The 22984-nt window shown below is 40.1% G+C and overlaps 1 protein-coding gene across 1 annotated transcript; it reads right to left on the bottom strand.

Moving 5' to 3' along the window:
- Positions 1-16850: 16850 nt before the first annotated feature.
- Positions 16851-22782, bottom strand: LOC113296138 (ABC transporter G family member 2-like). The gene is made up of 3 exons (XM_026544468.1): positions 22776-22782; positions 22226-22307; positions 16851-18735 (listed from the first exon to the last, which is right to left on the bottom strand). Exons 1-3 carry the CDS (start codon positions 22780-22782, stop codon positions 16851-16853), a joined length of 1974 nt encoding a protein of 657 aa, XP_026400253.1.
- Between the last annotated feature and the right edge of the window lie 202 nt (positions 22783-22984).

The following is a 22984-nucleotide window of genomic DNA, read 5'->3' as shown; positions in this document are numbered from 1 at the left end:
CGAGGTTTCCTGGGTGGAATTCCACTCTGGCCCAAGCCTGTGTCTTCGATCGCAATCCACTGTGACAGTCAAGCTGCTATTGGATGCGCAAAGAATAGTGTATACAACGGAAAGTCTATACATCTTCGAAGAAGACACAAGACAGTGAAACAACTACTCTCTACTGGCATCATCTCTATAGACTTTGTAAGGTCTAAAGAGAATATTGCAGATCCTTTGACGAAAGGGTTATCTAGAGAGGTAGTTAGATCCACATCGAAGGGGATGGGACTCAAGCTCATAGAATAAATCGCCATGAAGGACACTCAACCTTGTGAATGGAGTTCCAAGATCAAGGTTCAATGAGATAACTAATTTTTGGTGATGTCGAGAGAAAGCACTATCTTTGTCCCTCCCTATGGTGTAACCGTATGATAGTGCTGCCTGCATGTTTTAGGATGATCTGTCAGGATCTTAATGAGTTCCATGGCTTTGCTTACAGCGGAGTGTGGCAGGACACTCTTAATGGACTCACCTATGTGGATGTTGGAAGTGGGGCCGCTTCCTATGAGAATTTGAGCTTTTTCTCTAGAGACATTCATTAAGTCCGAGATTTAGCCCACGGCCAAAACGGGCACAACGGCAAGAGCTTGGCAGCTTTCTTTTTCTTTGAGACATCAAAGTGTGGTTGTTATTTCTGAATTGCACTCACTGTTGACGGTTCAAGACATTGTGTTCACCGAAACAACAAGCAGTTCCGGTAACCTCTCACTATGTTAAGGTTCAATCTCTGGGACACCTTAGCCTAATATTGATGTATTATGTTTTCTCGTATTTCGTCGATATGTTTTATCATTCATGTGGGGGATTGTTAGAAAAAACGCTTTAAAATTACCAATTTTTCCATGGACTGTGTTTTGATCCCTAGACCTATTGCCCATTAGTTGTTTTTTCTTTTGAATAGATAAAACAATAGTCCCACATTGACTAAAATCTAAAGAGTTTTAGACATAAATACCATAGAGTTGGCTATAAGGGCATGGCCCTTGGGTCATTAGACTTTTGTGCTTGGGGGGGAGGCTTAGACTAGGGCAAGGTTGCCTTTCCCGTACGCGCGGTGCTTCGCACAGAAGCACGCACGCCGCCGCCGTCCGTCCGGTCGGTCGGGTCGGGCTCGGGCTCGGGTTCGGGTTCGAGTGTGGGTGTGGGTGTGGGTTCATTAGATCCTATCTTTTTGCTGAAATTTTTGGTACGTGTTTTCCACACAAGTAGAAGAATCTTTTCTTTGTCTGAACGTGCTTGTCTTGGCTTCTTTGTCTGCACGAGTTTTCTCCTGACTTCTTTGTCTGAACGTGCTTGTCTTGGCTTCTTTGTCTGCACGAGTTTTCTCCTGACTTCTTTGTCTGAACGTGCTTGTCTTGGCTTCTTTGTCTGTACGTGTTTTGTCCTGGCTCTCTTGTATGTACGTATTTGGCTTGGCAGCAACACACTGCTCCATGCCTGTCAAAACAACTTTTCTTGCACTATCTTTAACCCAACATAACCAGTTTTTCCTGTCATACGCATGGGTTTTCTTTCTTGTTTGTAACTACACAAACACTATATAAGAGAGTAGTTGTAATCTCATAAGAAATACCACAGAGAAATATCTCTTCTACTCTCCCTCAGTTTTTCTATAAACATCTCTTCTACTGTTTTAAGTTCTGCCAAGCTCTAAGGGTACCCTCATTGTATGCTACATTGAGGGGTACTAACTGTAGTTGTATCCTGGAGGTGACTCGCCAACTGTTGTAGCATCTCAGAGGAGTGGCAGGCGATATTGCCTTTAGGACAGCGTAGTCTACGTGCCTCTACATTCTCTGTGCAGCAACATCAGCAACATTATTTTGTGCTAAGTATCTTCTTCTCAGTTACTTTATTAGTATTTTTCTCAACAATCTAAAGGCAATAGCCTCTTTACTATATTTTGTAACAACATGGGAAAGAGTACTGTAGACAAACCCCCAAAGTTTAGTGGCAAAGACTTTAAACGATGGCAGTCCAAAATGTTATTCTTCTTAAAAGACCAAAGGCTAGATGAAGTTGCCTTAGAAAGACCCTCAAGAAGGCTTCATGACCGTGGTTATGAAGATAGACTGGATAGGTGGACTAGGAAAAATTACATGTGCAAAAACCATATTCTTAACTGTCTGGATGACTCCTTGTACGACTTTTATAATGCAAAAGAGAATTTTACTGCTTTTGATTTATGGGAAGCCCTAGAAGAAAAATATCTTGCTGAAGCTGCTGGAAGCAAGAAGTTCTTGGTGGCTAGGTTCCTGGAATATAAGATGACTGATGAAAAGCCTGTTGTAGAACAATTCGTCGAACTCCAGCTACTCATCAACGAAATTCTTGCTGAAGGCATGCATATTGATGAATCTCTACAAGTATCTGTAGTGATTGAAAAGCTACCACCCTCATGGAACGACTACAAGAGGAGGCTGCGACACAAGAATCGTGAAATCACCATGGTGGAGCTGGGGAAAAAGATCCAGGTGGAGGAACTTCTGTGCTGCAAAGACAAGAGCCTGATGCTGAGCAAAGACATGTCAAACAAAGCTCATGTCCTGGACGATAATGCTGCGTCAAAGAAAAGGCACGGAGAATCCAGCAAAAATGGTAAACGTAACAAACAGCGTAACTCCAAAGGTAACCATCTTAAGCCAAAGGGTGGTGTCTCCAAAAACACCATCAAAGGCGACTGCTATAACTGTGGGAAAACTGGTCATATGGCCAAGGACTGTAGGGCACCTAAAAAGACCAAAAATGATCCTAAACAGAAAAATAAGGCAAACGTAGTAGATGATTCTGGATATTTTACTGGCATGGTGTCTGAAGTCAACCTTGTCTCTAATGTGACCAATGTGAGAGACTGGTGGCTTGATTCTGGAGCCACTAGGCATGTCTGTAAGTTCAGAAATGCTTTCTCCTCCTATAACAAAGTAGGAGACGATGAGAAATTGTTTATGGGAAACTCTTCTACCTCTAAAGTGGTAGGAAAAGGCAAGGTTGAATTGAAGCTCACTTCAGGAAAAACTCTCGCATTGAATGACGTGTATCACGTCCCGGACATATGCAAGAATCTTATCTCAGAAACCATCTTACTTGGAAAAGGTTTTAAATTTGTAGCTGAGTCTAACAAAGTTGTAATCTCTAAAGGTGGTGACTTCGTAGGAAAAGGATATGTCACTGATAACATGATTAATCTTAGTGTACTTTCTTTGAACTTGAATGATAATGCATCTTCTTATGTTTGTGACTCCTCACATGTTTGGCATGATAGACTAGGACATGTTAATTTCAAATCTATTGAAAGACTTGCTAAATTAGGCTGCATTCCTAAAATAAACTTTGACAGAGGTCATAAATGTGAAATTTGTGTTGAATCTAAATTTGCTAGAAAACCCTTTAACAAAAAGGTTGAACGTAGTACAACTCCCCTAGAACTAATCCACTCCGATTTGGGAGATTTGAAATCAACACCAACTAGAGGTGGGAAAAAATGGTACATCACTTTTATAGATGATCACTCAAGATACTGTCAGGTTTATCTTCTTAGAAGTAAAGATGAAGCCCTAGACGCTTTCAAATTATATAAACTTGAAGTAGAAAACCAAAGAGGTGTTACTATTAAAACTCTTAGGTCGGACCGAGGCGGTGAGTATGTGATACCTATAGGAGAATTCTGCAAACTTAATGGCATCATTCATGAAACTACTGCACCTTATTCACCTGAGTCGAATGGAGTAGCTGAAAGGAAAAACCGAACACTCATAGATATGGTGAACGCTATGTTAGCTAGTTCAGGGCTACCTTCGAACCTGTGGGGGGAAGCAATTCTCTCTGCTTGCTATATCTTGAACCGAGTTCCATTTAAGAAATCCGACAAAACTCCATATGAGTTGTGGAAAGGAAGACAACCGTCCTATGCATACTTTAAAGTGTGGGGGTGTTTGGCCAAGGTGGCCACTCCTCGTTCCAGGAAAACCAAAATAGGACCAAAAACTGTAGATTGTGTTTTCCTAGGATATCCTGAGCACACTAGTGCTTATAGGTTCATGGTAATTGGTGAGAACACCATAATGGAATCCAGAGATGCAGTGTTTTTCGAACACATTTTCCCTTTAGGGTCTGGACCTCATAAAAGGGTCCGCGATGATCTCTCAGATGTTCCTTCGACTAGTCAACCCCCGTCTCTAGATGCTGAAACCGAACCTAGAAGAAGTAAGAGGGTCAGAACCGAGAAAGGTTTCGGTCCAGATTTTGAGACTCTTACGGTAGAGTCTGAACCCCAAACCTATAAGGAAGCTATGACTTCTCCGGAAGCTCCCTTCTGGGAAGAAGCTTCAAATAATGAGTGGGATTCCATTCAACAAAATGAAACTTGGGAGCTTGTAGACTTACCTCCTGGTAGTAAAACCATAGGTTGCAAGTGGGTCTTCAAAAGGAAACTTAGAACAGATGGAACTATAGAAAAACACAAAGCTAGGTTGGTAGCTAAGGGGTACAGACAACAGGAAGGATTAGATTTCTTTGACACCTATTCACCGGTCACTAGAATCACTTCTATCCGGATGTTGATTTCTATTGCTTCTATTTATGATTTGCATATACATCAGATGGATGTTAAAACTGCTTTTTTATATGGTGAATTGAATGAAGAAATTTATATGGACCAACCGGAAGGTTTTGTTGTGAAAGGTTTTGAAGATAAAGTATGCAAACTGAAAAAATCTTTGTATGGTTTAAAACAAGCACCTAAACAGTGGCATGAAAAATTTAATCATGTAATGATATCTAATGGCTTCAAGGTTAATGAATCTGATAAATGTGTTTACATTAAATCTGTGGACGATTCTCATGTTATTGTGTGCCTATATGTTGATGATATGCTCATATTAGGAAGTAACCTTGATAGTATCAATACCACTAAAAGCATGCTTAACGAAAACTTTGACATGAAAGACTTAGGCCCTGCTGATGTAATCTTAGGGATGAAAATCAAAAAGATGTCTGATGGATATAGTCTTAGTCAATCTCATTATGTTGAAACTGTGCTTAAGAGATTTAATCATGAAAATGCTAAACCTGCAACTACTCCTTATGATCCCAATTGCAAATTGAAAAAGAACAAGGGTGAGGGTATTTATCAACTTGAGTATTCTCGTGTTATTGGCAGTCTTATGTATTTAATGAACTGTACAAGACCTGATATTGCCTATACTGTGAGTAGATTAAGAAGGTACACTTGCAACCCTGGGCAGGATCACTGGAATGCTCTCTACAGAGTTCTACGGTACCTGAGAGGAACTTCAAACTATTGCTTAAGTTTTGGGAAGTATCCTGCTGTGCTAGAAGGGTATTGTGATGCTAACTGGATATCAGACTCAGATGAGTGCAAATCCACTAGTGGGTACATCTTCACACTTGGTGGTGCGTCTGTGTCATGGAAGTCTACCAAACAGACATGTATAGCCCGATCCACCATGGAGTCTGAGTTTATAGCCTTGGAGAAAGCTGGAGAGGAAGCTGAATGGATACGAGGTTTCCTGGGTGGAATTCCACTCCGGAGCCACCAGGCATGTCTGTAAGTTCAGAAATGCTTTCTCCTCCTATAACAAAGTAGGAGACGATGAGAAATTGTTTATGGGAAACTCTTCTACCTCTAAAGTGGTAGGAAAAGGCAAGGTTGAAATGAAGCTCACTTCAGGAAAAACTCTCGCATTGAATGACGTGTATCACGTCCCGGACATATGCAAGAATCTTATCTCAGAAACCATCTTACTTGGGAAAGGTTTTAAATTTGTAGCTGAGTCTAACAAAGTTGTAATCTCTAAAGGTGGTGACTTCGTAGGAAAAGGATATGTCACTGAAAACATGATTAAGCTTAGTGTACTTTCTTTGAACTTGAATGACAATGCATCTTCTTCTGCTTATGTTTGTGACTCCTCACATGTTTGGCATGATAGACTAGGACATGTTAATTTCAAATCCATTGAAAGACTTGCTAAATTAGGATGCATTCCTAAAATAAACTTTGAAAGAGGTCATAAATGTGAAATTTGTGTTGAATCTAAATATGTAAGAAAACCCTTCGACAAAAGGGTTGAACGTAGTACAACTCCCCTAGAATTAATCCACTCGGATTTGGGAGATTTGAAATCAACACCAACTAGAGGAGGTAAAAAATGGTACATCACTTTTATAGATGATCACTCAAGATACTGTCAGGTTTATCTTCTTAGAAGTAAAGATGAAGCCTTAGACGCTTTCAAATTATATAAACTTGAAGTAGAAAACCAAAGAGGTGTTACTATTAAAACTCTTAGGTCGGACCGAGGCGGTGAGTATGTGATACCTATAGGAGAATTCTGCAAACTTAATGGCATCATTCATGAAACTACTGCACCTTCTTCACCTGAGTCGAATGGAGTAGCTGAAAGGAAAAACCGAACACTCATAGATATGGTGAACGCTATGTTAGCTAGTTCAGGGCTACCTTCAAACCTGTGGGGGGAAGCAATTCTCTCTGCTTGCTATATCTTGAACCGAGTTCCATTTAAGAAATCCGACAAAACTCCATATGAGTTATGGAAAGGAAGACAACCGTCCTATGCATACTTTAAAGTGTGGGGGTGTTTGGCCAAGGTGGCCACTCCTCGTTCCAAGAAAACCAAACTAGGACCTAAAACTGTAGATTGTGTTTTCCTAGGATATCCTGAGCACACTAGTGCTTATAGGTTCATGGTAATTGGTGAGAACACCATAATGGAATCCAGAGATGCAGTGTTTTTCGAACACATTTTCCCTTTAGGGTATGGACCTCATAAAGGGTCCGCGATGATCTCTCAGATGTTCCTTCGACTAGTCAACCCCCGTCTCTAGATGCTGAAACCGAACCTAGAAGAAGTAAGAGGGTCAGAACCGAGAAAGGTTTCGGTCCAGATTTTGTGACTCTTACGGTAGAGTCTGAACCCCAAACCTATAAGGAAGTTATGACTTCTCCGGAAGCTCCCTTCTGGGAAGAAGCTTCAAATAATGAGTGGGATTCCATTCAACAAAATGAAACTTGGGAGCTTGTAGACTTACCTCCTGGTAGTAAAACCATAGGTTGCAAGTGGGTCTTCAAAAGGAAACTTAGAACAGATGGAACTATAGAAAAACACAAAGCTAGGTTGGTAGCTAAGGGGTACAGACAACAGGAAGGATTAGATTTCTTTGACACCTATTCACCGGTCACTAGAATCACTTCTATCCGGATGTTGATTGCTATTGCTTCTATTTATGATTTGCATATACATCAGATGGATGTTAAAACTGCTTTTTTATATGGTGAATTGAATGAAGAAATTTATATGGACCAACCGGAAGGTTTTGTTGTGAAAGGTTTTGAAGATAAAGTATGCAAACTGAAAAATCTTTGTATGGTTTAAAACAAACACCTAAACAGTGGCATGAAAAATTTAATCATGTAATGATATCTAATGGCTTCAAGGTTAATGAATCTGATAAATGTGTTTACATTAAATCTGTGGACGATTCTCATGTTATTGTGTGCCTATATGTTGATGATATGCTCATATTAGGAAGTAACCTTGATAGTATCAATACCACTAAAAGCATGCTTAAAGAAAACTTTGACATGAAAGACTTAGGCCCTGCTGATGTAATCTTAGGGATGAAAATCAGAAAGATGTCTGATGGATATAGTCTTAGTCAATCTCATTATGTTGAAACTGTGCTTAAGAGATTTAATCATGAAAAAGCTAAACCTGCAACTACTCCTTATGATCCCAATTGCAAATTGAAAAAGAACAAGGGTGAGGGTATTTATCAACTTGAGTATTCTCGTGTTATTGGCAGTCTTATGTATTTAATGAACTGTACAAGACCTGATATTGCTTATACTGTGAGTAGATTAAGCAGGTACACTTGCAACCCTGGGCAGGATCACTGGAATGCTCTCTACAGAGTTCTACGGTACCTGAGAGGAACTTCAAACTATTGCCTAAGTTTTGGGAAGTATCCTGATGTGCTAGAAGGGTATTGTGATGCTAACTGGATATCAGACTCAGATGAGTGCAAATCCACTAGCGGGTACATCTTCACACTTGGTGGTGCGTCTGTGTCATGGAAGTCTACCAAACAGACATGTATAGCACGATCCACCATGGAGTCTGAGTTTATAGCCTTGGAGAAAGCTGGAGAGGAAGCTGAATGGATACGAGGTTTCCTGGGTGGAATTCCACTCTGGCCCAAGCCTGTGTCTTCGATCGCAATCCACTGTGACAGTCAAGCTGCTATTGGATGCGCAAAGAATAGTGTATACAACGGAAAGTCTATACATCTTCGAAGAAGACACAAGACAATGAAACAACTACTCTCTACTGGCATCATCTCTATAGACTTTGTAAGGTCTAAAGAGAATATTGCAGATCCTTTGACGAAAGGGTTATCTAGAGAGGTAGTTAGATCCACATCGAAGGGGATGGGACTCAAGCTCATAGAATAAATCGCCATTAAGGACACTCAACCTTGTGAATGGAGCTCCAAGATCAAGGTTCAATGAGATAACTAATTTTTGGTGATGTCGAGAGAAAACACTATCTTTGTCCCTCCCTATGGTGTAACCGTATGATAGTGTTGCCTGCATGTTTTAGGATGATCTGTCAAGATCTTAATGAGTTCCATGGATTTGCTTAAAGCGGAGTGTGGCAGGACACTCTTAATGGACTCACCTATGTGGATGTTGGAAGTGGGGCCGCTTCCTATGAGAATTTGAGCTTTTTCTCTAGAGACATTCATTAAGTCCGGGATTTAGCCCACGGCCAAAACGGGCACAACGGCAAGAGCTTGGCAGCTTTCTTTTTCTTTGAGACATCAAAGTGTGGTTGTTATTTCTGAATTGCACTCACTGTTGACGGTTCAAGACATTGTGTTCACCGTAACAACAAGCAGTTCCGGTAACCTCTCACTAAGTTAAGGTTCAATCTCTGGGACACCTTAGCCTAATATTGATGTATTATGTTTTCTCGTATTTCGTCGATATGTTTTATCATTCATGTGGGGGATTGTTAGAAACAAACGGTTTTGTTATACCAAATTTGCATGGACTATGTTTTGATCTCTAGACCTATTGCCCACTACTTGTTTTTTTCATTTGAATAGATAAAACATTAGTCCCACATAGACTAAAATCTAAAGAGTTTTAGACTTAAATACCATACAATTGGCTATAAGGGCATGGACCTTGGTTCATTAGACTTTTATGTGAGGGGGGAAGGCCTAGACTAGGGCAAGGTTGCCTTTCCCGTACGCGCTGTGCTTCGCACAGAAGCACGCACGCCGCCGCCGTCCGTCCGGTCGGGTTCGGGTGTGGGTGTGGGTGTGGGTGATTGATATTTCTTCTATTTATGATTTGCATATACATCAGATGGATGTTAAAACTGCTTTTTTATATGGTGAATTGAATGAAGAAATTTATATGGACCAACCTGAAGGTTTTGTTGTGAAAGGTTATGAAGATAAAGTATGCAAACTGAAAAAATCTTTGTATGGTTTAAAACAAGCACCTAAACAGTGGCATGAAAAATTTAATCATGTAATGATATCTAATGGCTTCAAGGTTAATGAATCTGATAAATGTGTTTACATTAAATCTGTGGACGATTCTCATGTTATTGTGTGCCTATATGTTGATGATATGCTCATATTAGGAAGTAACCTTGATCGTATCAATACCACTAAAAGCATGCTTAACGAAAACTTTGACATGAAAGACTTAGGCCCTGCTGATGTAATCTTAGGGATGAAAATCAGAAAGATGTCTGATGGATATAGTCTTAGTCAATCTCATTATGTTGAAACTGTGCTTAAGAGATTTAATCATGAAAAAGCTAAACCTGCAACTACTCCTTATGATCCCAATTGCAAATTGAAAAAGAACAAGGGTGATGGTATTTATCAACTTGAGTATTCTCGTGTTATTGGCAGTCTTATGTATTTAATGAACTGTACAAGACCTGATATTGCTTATACTGTGAGTAGATTAAGCAGGTACACTTGCAACCCTGGGCAGGATCACTGGAATGCTCTCTACAGAGTTCTACGGTACCTGAGAGGAACTTCAAACTATTGCCTAAGTTTTGGGAAGTATCCTGCTGTGCTAGAAGGGTATTGTGATGCTAACTGGATATCAGACTCAGATGAGTGCAAATCCACTAGCGGGTACATCTTCACACTTGGTGGTGCGTCTGTGTCATGGAAGTCTACCAAACAGACATGTATAGCTCGATCCACCATGGAGTCTGAGTTTATAGCCTTGGAGAAAGCTGGAGAGGAAGCTGAATGGATACGAGGTTTCCTGGGTGGAATTCCACTCTGGCCCAAGCCTGTGTCTTCGATCGCAATCCACTGTGACAGTCAAGCTGCTATTGGATGCGCAAAGAATAGTGTATACAACGGAAAGTCTATACATCTTCGAAGAAGACACAAGACAGTGAAACAACTACTCTCTACTAGCATCATCTCTATAGACTTTGTAAGGTCTAAAGAGAATATTGCAGATCCTTTGACGAAAGGGTTATCTAGAGAGGTAGTTAGATCCACATCGAAGGGGATGGGACTCAAGCTCATAGAATAAATCGCCATGAAGGACACTCAACCTTGTGAATGGAGCTCCAAGAACAAGGTTCAATGAGATAACTAATTTTTGGTGATGTCGAGAGAAAGCACTATCTTTGTCCCTCCCTATGGTGTAACCGTATGATAGTGCTGCCTGCATGTTTTAGGATGATCTGTCAGGATCTTAATGAGTTCCATGGCTTTGCTTACAGCGGAGTGTGGCAGGACACTCTTAATGGACTCACCTATGTGGATGTTGGAAGTGGGGCCGCTTCCTATGATAATTTGAGCTTTTTCTCTAGAGACATTCATTAAGTCCGGGATTTAGCCCACGGCCAAAACGGGCACAACGGCAAGAGCTTGGCAGCTTTCTTTTTCTTTGAGACATCAAAGTGTGGTTGTTATTTCTGAATTGCACTCACTGTTGACGGTTCAAGACATTGTGTTCACCGAAACAACAAGCAGTTCCGGTAACCTCTCACTATGTTAAGGTTCAATCTCTGGGACACCTTAGCCTAATATTGATGTATTATGTTTTCTCGTATTTCGTCGATATGTTTTATCATTCATGTGGGGGATTGTTAGAAAAAACGCTTTAAAATTACCAATTTTTCCATGGACTATGTTTTGATCCCTAGACCTATTGCCCATTGATTGTTTTTTCTTTTGAATAGATAAAACAATAGTCCCACATTGACTAAAATCTAAAGAGTTTTAGACATAAATACCATAGAGTTGGCTATAAGGGCATGGCCCTTGGGTCATTAGACTTTTGTGCTTGGGGGGGAGGCTTAGACTAGGGCAAGGTTGCCTTTCCCGTATGCGCGGTGCTTCGCACAGAAGCACGCACGCCGCCGCCGCCGTCCGTCCGGTCGGTCGGTCGGTCGGGTCGGGCTCGGGCTCGGGTTCGGGTTCGGGTGTGGGTGTATTAGATCCTATCTTTTTGCTGAAATTTTTGGTACGTGTTTTCCACACAAGTAGAAGAATCTTTTCTTTGTCTGCACGTGTTTTGTCCTGACTTCTTTGTCTGAACGTGCTTGTCTTGGCTTCTTTGTCTGCACGAGTTTTGTCCTGACTTCTTTGTCTGAACGTGCTTGTCTTGGCTTCTTTGTTTGTACGTGTTTTGTCCTGGCTCCCTTGTATGTACGTATTTGGCTTGGCAGCAACACACTGCTCCATGCCTGACAAAACAACTTTTGTTGCACTATCTTTAACCCAACATAACCAGTTTTTTCTGTCATACGCATGGGTTTTCTTTCTTGTTTGTAACTACACAAACACTATATAAGAGAGTAGTTGTAATCTCAGAAAATATATACCACAGAGAAATATCTCTTCTACTCTTCCTCAGTTTTTCTGTAAACATCTCTTCTACTGTTTTAAGTTCTGCCAAGCTCTAAGGGTACCCTCATTGTATGCTACATTGAGGGGTACTAACTGTAGTTGTATCCTGGAGGTGACTCGCAAACTGCTGTAGCATCTCAGAGGAGTGGCAGGCGATATTGCCTTTAGGACAGCGTAGTTTACGTGCCTCTACATTTTCTGTGCAGCAACATCAGCAACATTATTTTGAGCTAAGTATCTTCTTCTCAGTTACTTTATTAGTAATATACCCAAAAATCTAAAGGCAATATCCTCTTTACTATATTTTGTAACAACATGGGAAAGAGTACTGTAGACAAACCCCCAAAGTTTAGTGGCAAAGACTTTAAACGATGGCAGTCCAAAATGTTATTCTTCTTAAAAGACCAAAGGCTAGATGAAGTTGCCTTAGAAAGACCCTCAAGAAGGCTTCATGACCGTGGTTATGAAGATAGACTGGATAGGTGGACTAGGAAAAATTACATGTGCAAAAACCATATTCTTAACTGTCTGGATGATTCCTTGTACGACTTTTATAATGCAAAAGATAATTTTACTGCTTTTGATTTATGGGAAGCCCTAGAAGAAAAATATCTTGCTGAAGCTGCTGGAAGCAAGAAGTTCTTGGTGGCTAGGTTCCTGGAATATAAGATGACTGATGAAAAGCCTGTTGTAGAACAATTCGTCGAACTCCAGCTACTCATCAACGAAATTCTTGCTGAAGGCATGCATATTGATGAATCTCTACAAGTATCCGCAGTGATTGAAAAGCTACCACCCTCATGGAACGAGTACAAGAGGAGGCTGCGACACAAGAATCGTGAAATCACCATGGTGGAGCTGGGGAAAAAGATCCAGGTGGAGGAACTTCTGTGCTGCAAAGACAAGAGCCTGATGCTGAGCAAAGACATGTCAAACAAAACTCTTAGGTCGGACCGAGGCGGTGAGTATGTGATACCTATAGGAGAATTCTGCAAACTTAATGGCATCATTCATGAAACTACTGCACCTTATTCACCTGAGTCGAATGGAGTAGCTGAAAGGAAAAACCGAACACTCATAGATATGGTGAACGCTATGTTAGCTAGTTCAGGGCTACCTTCGAACCTGTGGGGGGAAGCAATTCTCTCTGCTTGCTATATCTTGAACCGAGTTCCATTTAAGAAATCCGACAAAACTCCATATGAGTTGTGGAAAGGAAGACAACCGTCCTATGCAAACTTTAAAGTGTGGGGGTGTTTGGCCAAGGTGGCCACTCCTCGTTCCAAGAAAACCAAAATAGGACCAAAAACTGTAGATTGTGTTTTCCTAGGATATCCTGAGCACACTAGTGCTTATAGGTTCATGGTAATTGGTGAGAACACCATAATGGAATCCAGAGATGCAGTGTTTTTCGAACACATTTTCCCTTTAGGGTCTGGACCTCATAAAAGGGTCCGCGATGATCTCTCAGATGTTCCTTCGACTAGTCAACCCCCGTCTCTAGATGCTGAAACCGAACCTAGAAGAAGTAAGAGGGTCAGAACCGAGAAAGGTTTCGGTCCAGATTTTGTGACTCTTACGGTAGAGTCTGAACCCCAAACCTATAAGGAAGCTATGACTTCTCCGGAAGCTCCCTTCTGGGAAGAAGCTTCAAATAATGAGTGGGATTCCATTCAACAAAATGAAACTTGGGAGCTTGTAGACTTACCTCCTGGTAGTAAAACCATAGGTTGCAAGTGGGTCTTCAAAAGGAAACTTAGAACAGATGGAACTATAGAAAAACACAAAGCTAGGTTGGTAGCTAAGGGGTACAGACAACAGGAAGGATTAGATTTCTTTGATACCTATTCACCGGTCACTAGAATCACTTCTATCCGGATGCTGATTGCTATTGCTTCTATTTATGATTTGCATATACATCAGACGGATGTTAAAACTGCTTTTTTATATGGTGAATTGAATGAAGAAATTTATATGGACCAACCGGAAGGTTTTGTTGTGAAAGGTTTTGAAGATAAAGTATGCAAACTGAAAAAATCTTTGTATGGTTTAAAACAAGCACCTAAACAGTGGCATGAAAAATTTAATCATGTAATGATATCTAATGGCTTCAAGGTTAATGAATCTGATAAATGTGTTTACATTAAATCTGTGGACGATTCTCATGTTATTGTGTGCCTATATGTTGATGATATGCTCATATTAGGAAGTAACCTTGATAGTATCAATACCACTAAAAGCATGCTTAACGAAAACTTTGACATGAAAGACTTAGGCCCTGCTGATGTAATCTTAGGGATGAAAATCAGAAAGATGTCTGATGGATATAGTCTTAGTCAATCTCATTATGTTGAAACTGTGCTTAAGAGATTTAATCATGAAAAAGCTAAACCTGCAACTACTCCTTATGATCCCAATTGCAAATTGAAAAAGAACAAGGGTGAGGGTATTTATCAACTTGAGTATTCTCGTGTTATTGGCAGTCTTATGTATTTAATGAACTGTACAAGACCTGATATTGCTTATACTGTGAGTAGATTAAGCAGGTACACTTGCAACCCTGGGCAGGATCACTGGAATGCTCTCTACAGAGTTTTACGGTACCTGAGAGGAACTTCAAACTATTGCCTAAGTTTTGGGAAGTATCCTGCTGTGCTAGAAGGGTATTGTGATGCTAACTGGATATCAGACTCAGATGAGTGCAAATCCACTAGCGGGTACATCTTCACACTTGGTGGTGCGTCTGTGTCATGGAAGTCTACCAAACAGACATGTATAGCTCGATCCACCATGGAGTCTGAGTTTATAGCCTTGGAGAAAGCTGGAGAGGAAGCTGAATGGATACGAGGTTTCCTGGGTGGAATTCCACTCTGGCCCAAGCCTGTGTCTTCGATCGCAATCCACTGTGACAGTCAAGCTGCTATTGGATGCGCAAAGAATAGTGTATACAACGGAAAGTCTATACATCTTCGAAGAAGACACAAGACAGTGAAACAACTACTCTCTACTGGCATCATCTCTATAGACTTTGTAAGGTCTAAAGAGAATATTGCAGATCCTTTGACGAAAGGGTTATCTAGAGAGGTAGTTAGATCCACATCGAAGGGGATGGGACTCAAGCTCATAGAATAAATCGCCATGAAGGACACTCAACCTTGTGAATGGAGTTCCAAGATCAAGGTTCAATGAGATAACTAATTTTTGGTGATGTCGAGAGAAAGCACTATCTTTGTCCCTCCCTATGGTGTAACCGTATGATAGTGCTGCCTGCATGTTTTAGGATGATCTGTCAGGATCTTAATGAGTTCCATGGCTTTGCTTACAGCGGAGTGTGGCAGGACACTCTTAATGGACTCACCTATGTGGATGTTGGAAGTGGGGCCGCTTCCTATGAGAATTTGAGCTTTTTCTCTAGAGACATTCATTAAGTCCGAGATTTAGCCCACGGCCAAAACGGGCACAACGGCAAGAGCTTGGCAGCTTTCTTTTTCTTTGAGACATCAAAGTGTGGTTGTTATTTCTGAATTGCACTCACTGTTGACGGTTCAAGACATTGTGTTCACCGAAACAACAAGCAGTTCCGGTAACCTCTCACTATGTTAAGGTTCAATCTCTGGGACACCTTAGCCTAATATTGATGTATTATGTTTTCTCGTATTTCGTCGATATGTTTTATCATTCATGTGGGGGATTGTTAGAAAAAACGCTTTAAAATTACCAATTTTTCCATGGACTGTGTTTTGATCCCTAGACCTATTGCCCATTAGTTGTTTTTTCTTTTGAATAGATAAAACAATAGTCCCACATTGACTAAAATCTAAAGAGTTTTAGACATAAATACCATAGAGTTGGCTATAAGGGCATGGCCCTTGGGTCATTAGACTTTTGTGCTTGGGGGGGAGGCTTAGACTAGGGCAAGGTTGCCTTTCCCGTACGCGCGGTGCTTCGCACAGAAGCACGCACGCCGCCGCCGTCCGTCCGGTCGGTCGGGTCGGGCTCGGGCTCGGGTTCGGGTTCGAGTGTGGGTGTGGGTGTGGGTTCATTAGATCCTATCTTTTTGCTGAAATTTTTGGTACGTGTTTTCCACACAAGTAGAAGAATCTTTTCTTTGTCTGAACGTGCTTGTCTTGGCTTCTTTGTCTGCACGAGTTTTCTCCTGACTTCTTTGTCTGAACGTGCTTGTCTTGGCTTCTTTGTCTGCACGAGTTTTCTCCTGACTTCTTTGTCTGAACGTGCTTGTCTTGGCTTCTTTGTCTGTACGTGTTTTGTCCTGGCTCTCTTGTATGTACGTATTTGGCTTGGCAGCAACACACTGCTCCATGCCTGTCAAAACAACTTTTCTTGCACTATCTATCAACCAAATCTCTAACATTTGGAATTTCATTACCTGCAATGCTACTCAATCGTCTAATCTGGGAATATTTCCCAATACTAGTAGTACTTTTTACAAATACTCCAACACCATTTTTACGCGATAGTAATCTTGCAATGGCTGTAGAGGCCGAAGTAAAAACTATCATCATCGTCAACACTCTAGCTAGACAAAATGAAATTACTTTCTTTACTGAATCTAGACAAAATGAAGGAGAGAAAGGAAGAGATTCGAGTTTAAGATCATCTGACATGCGGTTTGTCCAAAAGATTTCTATATATTTTCATACATGTTTTATTTGAGTGGCTGACTTTCCAAGATTCTTCGGGAATGTAGAGATTCTACGTGATCTTAAGACAGTATTTTAATGACTGCAGAGAATCTTTTTGATTTTGTAAAGACAAAAAGATAATAATAATTAAATTTATTTTATTATATCATGCACGTTACAATGTAATTTAAAACAATGAGAAATAACTTATCACTCAAGCTACTTCCGCTTGTTCCTGCTTCCAAACAACAAAGACAAGTAAAAGAGAATTCCATAGAAAATACCCAGAGCCAAAATGATCCACAAGCAAATCCATTTGCTTAAATCAGTTATACCTTGTTTTCTTACTATATCAACTCCAGTTAGCATACAAGACTTATTTGGATCATCAAGCAGACACAAATTCGGGTTGTCGAATTCATTCAATAGCATGGCTTGGTACGGATACTTCACAACGGAAATATAATGGAACCAGATCCAGTACGTCGGAATATGATCTCTACTGATAAAGAAGCCGCTGAATAAAAGAAATATACCAATTGAAGGCACAGCCACAATGTAACCCAAAATAACCTGAGAAACTAATCCTGAAACCAAACTAACGAACGAATCACCTGCCCACATTGACACGAATATCACAGAAAAATAGAATAAGAAACTAGGAGATCCACCGTACAGACCGATTGACCAGAACGTTATTGATGCTAATAAAATAGATAATATGAGTACTCTGGGTATAACTATAATGGAGCGGTATAAAATGAATGATGACCGGCGGTATGCGTTATAAGCTGTTTCTCTCATGAAGATGTACCTGTCTTGAACGAAAACTGCGAGCACCTCTGTGCTACCAAAGAAGATTGTTGTAACTATAAACGCGAAGAACCCTACTCTTTGTTGAACACCTACTTCTGTTTTCTCTAGGTTCCAAAACAGACTGGCCATTATAGAAGAAACAACCACCACGGCACATATTTGATGCAGAATTGCTGACGGTTTTCGCTTTGAGTTTGTTAATGATCGTTTCATCAGCACAATCATTTCAGACCAAAATGGATTCGCAAAATTTGAGACGGTCACTGTTGGACCAGTGTCATTAGCATCATTGTAGATGAGTTTCCTCCTTGATATACGAGCACTTACTGCTTCTTTTAAGCTTAGATTGAAATTCTCGGAACTGTAAGAGGGGTGACTTTGTAGCTTCTGCCAAGATTTGTTGAATTCGACGATACATTTTCTTCCACCAGGTACACCTTCAAGTTCGCGATATAAATCAAGCATAAATTCGGTCCTTTCATCATTTTCTGGGATGGGATGACCAAAATCCGACAAGAAAAGGGAGAGATTTGTGGATGGGCCGTTGTAGACGGTTTCTCCATGGGAGAGGAATATCAGTTGGTCGAGTAGGCCAACAAGTCTGGAGCTAGGTTGGTGCACAGACATAATGACTATCCTCCCGGTACGAGCAATTCGTTGCAGGACTTTCACGACCATGAAAGCACATGATGAGTCAAGTCCTGATGTTGGCTCGTCAAGAAATAACAAAATTGGGTCATGAATTATATCAACTCCAATTGAAACGCGTCGACGTTCACCTCCGGAGATGCCTCTGTGACCTTCATCTCCTATAATGGTCTTTGCTGCATCACGCAATCCTAGCTCATCGATCACAGCTTGAACTCTTGCCAGCTTCTCGGATTTGGAGAGTGTATGAGGCAATCTAAACTCGGCGGAGAACATGAGTGTCTCTTCCACTGTTAACATGGGGTATAACAGATCATCTTGCATGACATAAGCAGATATCATTTTAAGAACCCCAGGCTCTAGATTTTCGCCGTTCATTTTCACAGATCCCTTCAAACTTTTCTTGGAGATCCTACTTGCAAGTGCGTCGATCAAAGTTGTCTTCCCAGAGCCACTAGGACCAAGAATAGCTAAAATCTCACCTTCTCTAGCTTCACCTGAGATATCATTCAACAACACTTTTTTATTAGAGAACGTACTCATTCCTGTGGTATTTTTACGACGAAACATACTTGAAAGTGTCACTTCCTCAGATGTGTTTACGTTATAGGTTAGATTATTGAAAGCGAGAACAAATGGAGTGATAGATGTCATCATCTTGCTAGGTTCTTCAAGATCATCATCACTAGACTCGGCGGTCGTCTCTCCAAACTCAATCCTTTCTAGGGTTCTTGTCATGTTGCTGCTGCTACTTTTGGATGGTTGCAACAATTTTATTTATTTTTTTGTTAGATGAGTTGAACTTTATTCAATGTAATTTCTTTTCTTTTCTTCATCAATACCGAATCAAAAAAAAAGGATAAGGTCCGATCAGAATATCTTTAGGAGAGTGTGCCTGCACATTTGGTACAAGATGTGATTAAGTTGCTGCAGACAAGATCCGCAGTGGGTGCTTTAATGACCACCAACCGACACACCCTTGGTGAATAAGATTAGGATCAAATTGTTGGTACTTGGTATACACTTCTTAGTTTGACTTCAGATCCTCTTTATTCGTTACTGATCAAATTCACTGTATATCATGTCTACTAGATGTGTACTGAAAAATCTGAGTAATGCAAAAGCTCGTTTCCTTTCTACATTTACTACTTCGTCTTTTTCTTCTTCTTATATCACTACAACTCCAGTCGAGTTTTATGCAACTCCTTTGTTATCTGCTACTACTAAGGTATGCTAGCTAGCTCTTCCATTTTAAAATTTCAAACTAGCAAAACTTGGTGATCATGCATGCATGTACAGTGGATCATGTGTTGTTAATTATCCTCCCATGTTCATATAAGAGATCTGTGAAACACCCAGCGTTCATTGACGTGCAATCACATTTTCATGATTTGAATGTTTTTATGTGTTATTAGGTTTTGGGTTTCCAAGGTACCTATTTGTGTGTGTTTCGTGCGTTCCATGGAGCCAAAATTATTCATCAAGGAAACAGCTCCGTGGTTGAGGTGAGACATCATTTATGTTGCAATCACATTATGGATGTAATTCTCACTAGGCCGCCTGCACACGCTGTTCATAAATGAAAACATGCGTGTTTCATGAAAAATAAATAATAATAATAATCATTGTAATAGCGATAATCATGCTAAATAATAAATTTTTTGATCACAAGAAAACAATAGATTTTTGTTTTTCCTTATGGTTTGGAACAGTGGTCTTCTGCTACATCATTGTCTCATTGACTCTTATAAGGAGTTAATTCTGTTAATTATGTGGTTCGATCCTCTATTTCTGCCGTGGGAGGCAGCATATGAATTAATAAAGTTTTAAAACTTTTTCTAGGTCGAATAATATATGTAAAAAATCTTATTATTGGAGTTGCACACCGGCTGGCTGGGTTTTTTGGGTTGCACTGGGTCATGAAGTAGTAATTCTTACAAGAACGATTTTTTGGGGACCATGGTTTTTTTGGGGGACCATGGCCCTATTAGGCCACTTACCTACAATTTTAAGGGGTGTCCTAAAATCATATGGGATTACTAATTTTCCCCTTACCCTAATTAAAATTAACCCTAACCTAATAACCATCTCTAACTTTATCTAAAATAAAAATAAAAACTAAAACAAAACAAAAACAGTTTTCTTCTTCTTCTTCCCCATTTCAACATCGTTTTCATCGATTAATCGTCGATTCACAAAATTTTCATCGTCGATTAATCAATCAAATATAAGAATGGTTCGTCGTAAGAGTACCAATCGACTCCCAGGAACAGGTCCCCCATTAGGGCTTCTTGCAAATCTCCCGGGTGAAATTGTTGAAGAAGTGGAACCGCAAGCTAAAGGCATCATCGAGTATAAAAGACGCCAGCCGCAACCTGATTCTGCCATGGGACCACTCCGGAGGTATTTTACAACAAACCCTTCACTTTAATTTGATTTTGATTGCTTCAATCGAATAGAAATCATCAAAATAGGGTTTTAACGGGAGTTACAGAGCCATGTTTGGTTAGGCCGATTTTCCAAAAAAAACTAGTTTACTAACCGAACTTCCTGAAAATAAAGAACACGAAGAGCAGTTCAGTTGTTTTGGATTTAAAACTAAGTAACCGAACTCCGTGTTCAGTTGTTTCGCAAAAGTTTTAAAAACTACAAAGTAACCGAACTCTACCCTTATTCCCAAAAGAAGAAAACAAATTCAGTCTAACCGAACTGTATTGTTTTCCCACTATGTTGAGTTCTCATATAACCGAACTTATCCAACACAGTTCGGTTGTTTCGCAAAAGTTTTGAAAACTACAAAGTAACCGAACTCTACCCTTATTACGAAAATAAAAAACAACAAATCCAATCTAACCGAACTGTGTTGTTTTGGCCACTATGTTGAGTTCCTAAATAACCGAACTTTGCCAACACAGTTCGGTTGTTTCGCAAAAGTTTTGAAAACTACAAAGTAACCGAACTCTACCCTTATTACGAAAATAAAAAACAACAAAAACAATCTAACCGAACTGTGTTGTTTTGGCCACTATGTTGAGTTCCTAAATAACCGAACTTTGTCAACACAGTTCGGTTGGTTCGCAAAAAAATTTAAATAAGGGAAAGTAACTGAACTCTACCCTTATTACGAAAATAAAAAACAACAAATCCAGTCTAACCGAATTGTATTGTTTTGGCCACTATGTTGAGTTCCTAAATAACCGAACTTTCCCAACACATTTCGATTGGTTCGCAAAAAATTTTAAACAAGGGAAACTAACTGAACTCCTCCCTTATTCCGAAAAAAATCAACAAATCCATTCTAACCGAACTATGTTGTTTTGGCCACTATGTTGAGTTCCTAAATAACCGAACTTTTCCAACACAGTTCGGTTGGTTCGCAAAAAAAATTAAATAAGGGAAAGTAACCGAACTCTACCCTTATCCCGAAAAAAATCAACAAATCCATTCTAACCGAACTCTGTTGTTTTGGCCACTATGTTGAGTTCCTAAATAACCGAACTTTGCCAACACAGTTCGGTTGGTTCGCAAAAAATTTTAAATAAGGGAAAGTAACCGAACTCCACCCTTATAGTGCTAGACTTTTACTCTTGTCAATGATTAATTCATCCATTTATCTTATCTTATCTTATCCATTTACTCTTGTTAGATTGTTTTGTTCCGATAAGCTAATGTCTTTTGTTTTCTTGATTAATGGTAGAGGTAAAAAATGTTCGAAATCAAAGCAACCTTTACCGGAAGAGCTGAGAACTCCCACGCCTCGAGGCAAAATACATTTTGATGCCGGTCATCGTGGAACCAAAAATGCTAAGCATGGACGTGGGTCATTACCAGGTGTTGTCATCCAATATGGTCTCAATAGAGATAATGTTGACAACGTAATCCAATAAGTAAATAAAGAGATTGTGGAAGAGATTGGCAGTCAAGAACACAATCAAGCTGGAGAAGATGAACCAGCTCAAGGATAGGGAAATGAGGGTGGCGATGATGAGGGTGGCGATGACAACGTAATCCAACAAGTAAATGAAGAGATTGTGGAAGAGATTGGCAGTCAAGAACACAATCAAGGTGGAGAAGATGAACCAGCTCAAGGAGAGGGAAATGAGTGTGGCGATGATGAGGATGGTGATGATGAGGAAGATGGAGATAAGGATGATGATGAATCAGAGGAGGACTCGGATGAAGAGGAACAAGCGGAAATAGTGGTAAAGAGACCTAAAAAGGCGCCTAAAAAGCCTTGTGCTAGATATTCATACATTCCTCATAAGGATTTGTGTTTGCCGCCAAAGAATCCAACTTATGGTACTCCAAGAGATGGCGGGGAGGTATTGATGGGATACAAAAACTCATGGGCTGCCAAGATCTTTGTGACAAAGGTATGGTTCAATCTTAACCATCAAGATTTAGATTTCTCAATCATTTTATTATATTTTGTCATATATTGTTCTTTTTAATATATATTAGTATATAAGATATGATGTTGTTTTTTTAGGATCATAAAAATGTTGTTCGTGTTTCGAAACGTCAGAAGAACAAGGAATGGAATATACAAAATGAGTGTGATGAGGTACACTTGGCGGTATTTCATTGTTTACTATGGAACAGGATACAACATGCGCACCAAAAATTTGATGTTGTCACTGCTACTGCATTTGCTGAGAGGGCTTATCCAGAGACGGATACCTTTCATCTACCTTTTGGTGAGATGGCAATAACTCTAGATGATTGTTTTAGAATCACAACCCTACTAATTACAGGAACAAGTGTTCGAGATGGCTACAATCCCTCGATGAGTTATGAAGTTCTTGAAAAATTAGTCGAAAGGTGTCTAGGATGGAGCGACAGAAAGGCACAATGTGAGTTTAGGCGAGATAACAAAGAGCCTAAGGAAG

This window comes from Papaver somniferum, chromosome 7 (genome assembly GCF_003573695.1).
Source record: "Papaver somniferum cultivar HN1 chromosome 7, ASM357369v1, whole genome shotgun sequence".
NCBI classification, from domain to species: Eukaryota; Viridiplantae; Streptophyta; class Magnoliopsida; order Ranunculales; family Papaveraceae; genus Papaver; species Papaver somniferum.
Note: the sequence above shows the minus strand (reverse complement) of the source record. Positions and strands in the feature narration are given on the sequence as shown.